The sequence below is a fragment of the Geospiza fortis genome, unplaced genomic scaffold (assembly GCF_000277835.1).
Source record: "Geospiza fortis unplaced genomic scaffold, GeoFor_1.0 scaffold237, whole genome shotgun sequence".
In the NCBI taxonomy this organism is placed as follows: Eukaryota; Metazoa; Chordata; class Aves; order Passeriformes; family Thraupidae; genus Geospiza; species Geospiza fortis.
Window position 1 is genome coordinate 4,386,573 of NW_005054319.1, and position 5,444 is coordinate 4,392,016.

Sequence of the window (5,444 nt, forward strand, 5' to 3'; positions counted from 1 at the left end):
GTGCTTCTCGAGTTATTGGAGGAATTCCATAAATTAAAAGCAGTCATTTCAAAACAGCTCACTTCTGCAACAAACCCCTCTGAAAAAATTCTCAGCAAGTGCTGGCTTTCTTTTTTATCTTGTGGGTGCCTTTAGAGTACTCTGCAAAGAGTCTGCACCCAGAGAACAAAACATACAGTCACTACTGCACAACTGAAAGAAATGCATTTTCAGAGAAGGGCTGAGGGTATCTACTGTTCAGGTATCTCTGTATCCTGCCTCACCTTCTCCCTCTGTCCCACATACATTCCTAAAGCAGAAACCATCACAACTCTCTCTCCACTTATATATTTTCTCCAACATGGCATTTAAAACTTCTAGATTTGTAGATTTCTCTCTGTGTGCTTCACTGTAGATCTAACCTTGCCATTACAAGCCAGGTAGTAACAACATAGTAGTAACAGCTCCTCATAGGGGAGGTAATGCCAATATCCCCCATATCAAAATCATTAATTTTGGCCATTAAAATTGCTAAAGTTTCCAGCAGGTTTCCAGCTCTTTTCAAAAATTATTGGAGTTACATGTTGGGGTAGGTGTAGAAGATTTAAGCATCTACCCTCCTGGAGCACTAACAGTTAAGTGCTTGCTGAGACTGCTGCTGGCAAAAAATTCTGTGACATCTCTGGTTATCACAAAAGCAGCAGGGCACACATCAGAGACAGCAATACAAACATCATTTTATTTTGGTTTTCAGTCAACAGCTAAGGACAGTCAGACATTCACAAACACACAGCCCCTAGTCTTGGAAATATAAAGCAATTTCTGTAATTACTCCACTCAAAATCAGCTATCGTTTAACAGAAAACATAGAAGGGCGAAAGAATCTATCCAAGCATTTAAATGTGATGGAATGTGAACAAATAATTCCCTCTAAATTATGTCTGAAAACTAACCCAACAGAAGAACAATACTGCATTTTTGCTTAGCAAGATCTTTGAATGCACCTGTTTTGGTGGCTTGTGCCGGTTGTACTCTTCTCCCCAGAGTTTTGCTTCCATCTGCAGTCGAACATCCTCAAAATAAACATCCCTGCTCACACTCTCTATGTATTGCTTGGCAACATAATTATAGGCACCTTTCCAGTTCTGAGTGTGTAAGAAGTTGGACAGCTTTTTTCTGAAAGATAAATCAATCGTTGGTGAAAGGAAACCCAAGGATTTTAATTCAATTTTTCCCATTTCCTTGCCTGCATGGACAGAGCCAGGCTCCAAGATGAGCATTACCCTCAGTCATTTATCAGGTCTTTCACCCGAAATGTGAAGCACAGGAAAGGGACAAGGGAAAATGAAACATCCCAGGGGAATGGCTGGGATGTGCCAAACTGTTTGGTTTAGCTGCAGCTACTTGTGCTCTGAACTTTCTCCTTTTCTCAATTCCTTTCCCTTCCTGTTCCTCTCAAACCTGGAGTATGAAGGGCTGGTGCCTTGTCAATAACCTGTTCTAATGTCAACAATTATTTTCTGCAGAAATTAACAGGGAGTGGCCTTTCAAACATGAACTGAGAAACCTCTCCTGGGATAAAAGCAATCTGCTGCTTCTCAACACTCAGCAGTGACTGTTCAGTAACCCACATACTCCCAGAAGGAAAACTGCACCTGACAGTTGTCATGATGCAGCTTTTCCCTTTTGTTGACGTGCAAATCTTTAATCCACAGATCCCTCCAAAGCAGGGGGGCTGAGGCAGGGGGTGTGGTAGTGTGTAGCACAGGAAAACTTTGATAAGAAAGGATCTGCTGGCTGCCAACAAATGCATTAGGCAGGTGCTTTAATTAGTAGCAGCACCCAAACACTCAACCCTTCCCCCTCGTTCATCTTCCTCTCCCTGCCAAGAACTTGGAGCAGAGGTCTTGGTACAGGGGATACTCTACAGGCAAAGCAACTTCATGCTGCCTGTCCTCCTGCAGGAATGGGCACACAGTCACAGCAACAGAGGCCTTGGAAAGAACGAACGAGGAAATGAGGTAAGAATTTCAGCCAGATCCCAAACCTTCCCAGTTCTTCAAAGAACTCACTCCCCTGCATAAAACAAGCCAGCTCACGTTTTTCTAAAATCAGTATCCTCACAGTGGTTCACTGGGCCATGGGCAGCTGTCTTCACTAAAAACCTGCAGAGTTACAAAAATCTAGGAGACAGCTCCAGATGGGAAATATCCCTGTACCACTGACACGTATGGGAAATCCAGCAGCAGAAAGCTGACATTCAAGTTATGCTGTTTTAGTACCAGAGGTTAAGGCAAAACTGCTAACAAATTTCTGTTTATGGCATTACTCAAAATATTGTGTAATGGGGAGTTTGGTAAGTAACAAGAACTAAAAGCAATGTCAGCAGGCTGAGATTTGTTACTTCCTAGGCTTCATTCACTACTGTATCCAGCCGGCTTTGCAGGAACAGAGCCACCAGCATGAACTGATACTGAAGTGCCAATGCCAAGCTGGAGCAGTGTGGGGTTACTTTTGTTCCTTTTGCCTCAAGTTCAAAACATCCCATTTCCATCTTTCAGGAGTGTCTACATCTTTCCAGAGCTGAAACCACACATGAAGTGCAATTTCTCTGGATTCCACACGTGGGAAGAAGGGGGAATGTTTTTAAACACACACCTCCCAACATTTTCCAGGAAACATTTATTTCCAGAGCTTGGAAGGGGTGGGGTAATCTCTTAGCACACACCAATTTATAGCTCGATGCTGATCCCCACAATAACATTTGATAACACTCTCCAAGGAAGGAAAAGTTCCTCCTCAGTCTTCCCCCACACCTTATCTTTCTGGGAAGCACAACTGTTAGTGTTCAAGTTCTGCCTTACTCAGAACATGATACTGGTATACGTGATCCAAAGCAAATTCTAGGAGGATAACCTTCTTCACCAGTGGAGGCTTTTCCAGTTGAGACTGCACCAAGCAAATTGATTGATTTCTTTCTTTCTCTTTTCTGTGCCTAGCTATAGGCCTCAAGTTGGTCTCCAGGCTGCACACATCTATGACCTCGTATCAAATTTTAAGATATTTTAGCACACAAGGAACACAGAAATTAAGTGGCTGTTACTATACTTCCATGAATATTCTGCCTCCCAGGGATGGCTGAAGCACAACATTCAGAGTACATTCTCCTTTCTGAACTCCACTCCCGGCAGGTGTATACACCCTGCAGGTGTATCCCAGTATCCACAAACTGGGATAAACCCCTCAGCAAAGCCTTTTAGAAAGGAGTCGAGCTTTACACAATTTCCACTACATCTGAGTGAAATTCCAGTCACCACAGAAAAAAATATTTCAAGGAGGGCCACAAAGATGAAGTGGGCAGATACTCACGTTCTGAAACACTCTCGCATTGCTCCACGGCCAAAAGGCTGGGGAAAAGAAAAGAGCAAAAACCCAGCATTGCCATTTCCACAAAAGTGATTTATAACCAGTAAGAGACACAACCATGACTTCCCCTTTATACATGCAGAAAGCAGTTTTCAAACAGGCTCTATAGAAATATTTCCTCAAGGAAAAGTGAAAACCCACTGGCAGTGTAAGCAGGTATCTGGGGAAAAGGCATTTGGATAAACTCCCCCCACCAATATCCCATGGAGAAGAAATGCTGTGTCTTTTAAATAAACTATTTAAATTCTTTCCCCAGTTGGGAGTCAGCTCTGTGTGACTGCCTAAAGAAGCTTCAAAGACTTCATGCTCTCTGCATTTAGACTTTTGTAGAGGATGTGCCAATGAGAGCATCATCTCCCCAGATGCTAGCTAGCCAGCAGCACAGAGCAAGGCAACCCCAACACTTAACTGGGAAATGACAGTGCCTTCTACCCTCACATACAGAAAACCCAGGTGGTTTTCATTCTAACAACAGAAATTATTTGGGAGCACACAAAATAGTAGGACTACTGCCAGGCAGGGAAATTATGCCAGAAGGAAATGGGAGGGGTGACATGGAAGGGAAATCACTGGGAATGGAACAAATGTCTCATGTTGTTGACAGGGAAGGTCTGACTCCATTTTCTACTCTATTCTGGAGAGAAGGACACAAAGAAAAAGAGGTTGGTGAAAAGAATTACACTGAGACTTCAAAATTTCTATAAGGCAAACATATTGCTGTCACTATTCAGAACAGAAAGGAAACTACACACTTGCTGTTAGCAAACATGAAGGACAGTGTGATCTTACTTGAGAAGCCATCTTGATAAGGACTTCATCTTCAACCCAGTCCCCAGTAACAGCATTGTACCTGCAAAATCAGGAGATACATCTCAGAAGAATGCAAAGGGAACCCAAATCCTCCCATTTCCAGCACCTATCCTTCCTTATCTGTGACTGACTCTGGAAAGTGCTGCTGCCACTCCCACACAAAAGCTTCCAGTCTTACCACTACACTGTGGCCCTCCTCATTTTGGGCAGGCAAGCAGAAACATATTTAGCTCTTTGAAGAGACACTGAACCCTCCTGTCAATGAGCAGACTCTAAGGCAGAATCTGAACTTCTGTAACACTTCAGATCAGGCTTTATCTGCTTTGAAGTTAAACCTCCTCTGAGATGCCTGGGCAGCACGCTGGGGGCAGAAAGGGCCTCACCAAGCTCTACACACTGGACAGGTTGTCTCCCTCAAGCCTGAGCTTGCATAAGCCTGGTTCTGGCTGGATATTTGCCTTGGGGCTGTGAAGAATGTGAGCAGCACCAGCTGTGAGACACAGTGGGGCCAGGAACTGCCCAACACTGCACTGAGGGAGGAGTGAGTCCCTGCACAACCCTGTGATAATACAAAGAGTACAACTGTGGCTTCTCCCCACCCCCTGAACTCCCAACACAGTGAAAGTCAAACTGGGAACCACAGCAGCTGAGTCATCAACACATGATTGTTTCCAGCCTGGTTCCCCCAACCTGCACAGAGTAATTCATGCATGCAGACACCCCATACTCTCACTTATATGTTATTGGTATATATACCCCAGTTCGCAGCAAAGGAAGAGGTAAAAGCAAGAGTATCAGAGGCATCTCTTTTTAACAGGATATTGAGTATCCCGAAACTAAAATTATCACTTATTTGTATTTTAAAATATGCAAACTATTTCAGGACTGTGGGGCTGACCAGGGACAGATGTAGTCTATGGGGAAGAGCAGCACTGCATGACTGGTATGGGGTTGGAAGGGAGGCCTCTCCAAACACTGATGCTAAGTGGTGATTAAGTGGCCTCTAACCCCTAACCCTTCCTCCCAGAAACCTGTGTCAGTAGAGTTAATATTTTGGCAAAGCTCATGTTAAAGCACTGAAACCAGTTTCAGGGCCAAACTCCCTTTTAGCACGTAGACCACACTGAGCTATTCTGGGCTTTATAAGGATTTAAATTCCAGCCACATGGAACAATACTGCATGGAGTAGCAAAATTGAAACTGCTGTTTTTAGGAAAGCTGTGGAGGGT

The 5,444-nt window shown here is 43.8% G+C and overlaps 1 protein-coding gene across 3 annotated transcripts in view; it reads right to left on the bottom strand.

The window, feature by feature from the left end:
• EEF2K (eukaryotic elongation factor 2 kinase) overlaps positions 1 to 5,444 on the bottom strand; it is a 22,642-nt gene that overhangs the window by 12,884 nt on the left and 4,314 nt on the right. For all 3 annotated transcript variants that reach the window (XM_005420383.2, XM_031056548.1, XM_014306810.2), the window contains 3 exons: positions 4,195 to 4,255; positions 3,349 to 3,386; positions 984 to 1,155 (listed from right to left, as the gene is read on the bottom strand). In XM_005420383.2, coding sequence (XP_005420440.1) covers positions 984 to 1,155; positions 3,349 to 3,386; positions 4,195 to 4,255 — 271 coding nt within the window. The remainder of the gene's footprint in view (positions 1 to 983; positions 1,156 to 3,348; positions 3,387 to 4,194; positions 4,256 to 5,444) is intronic.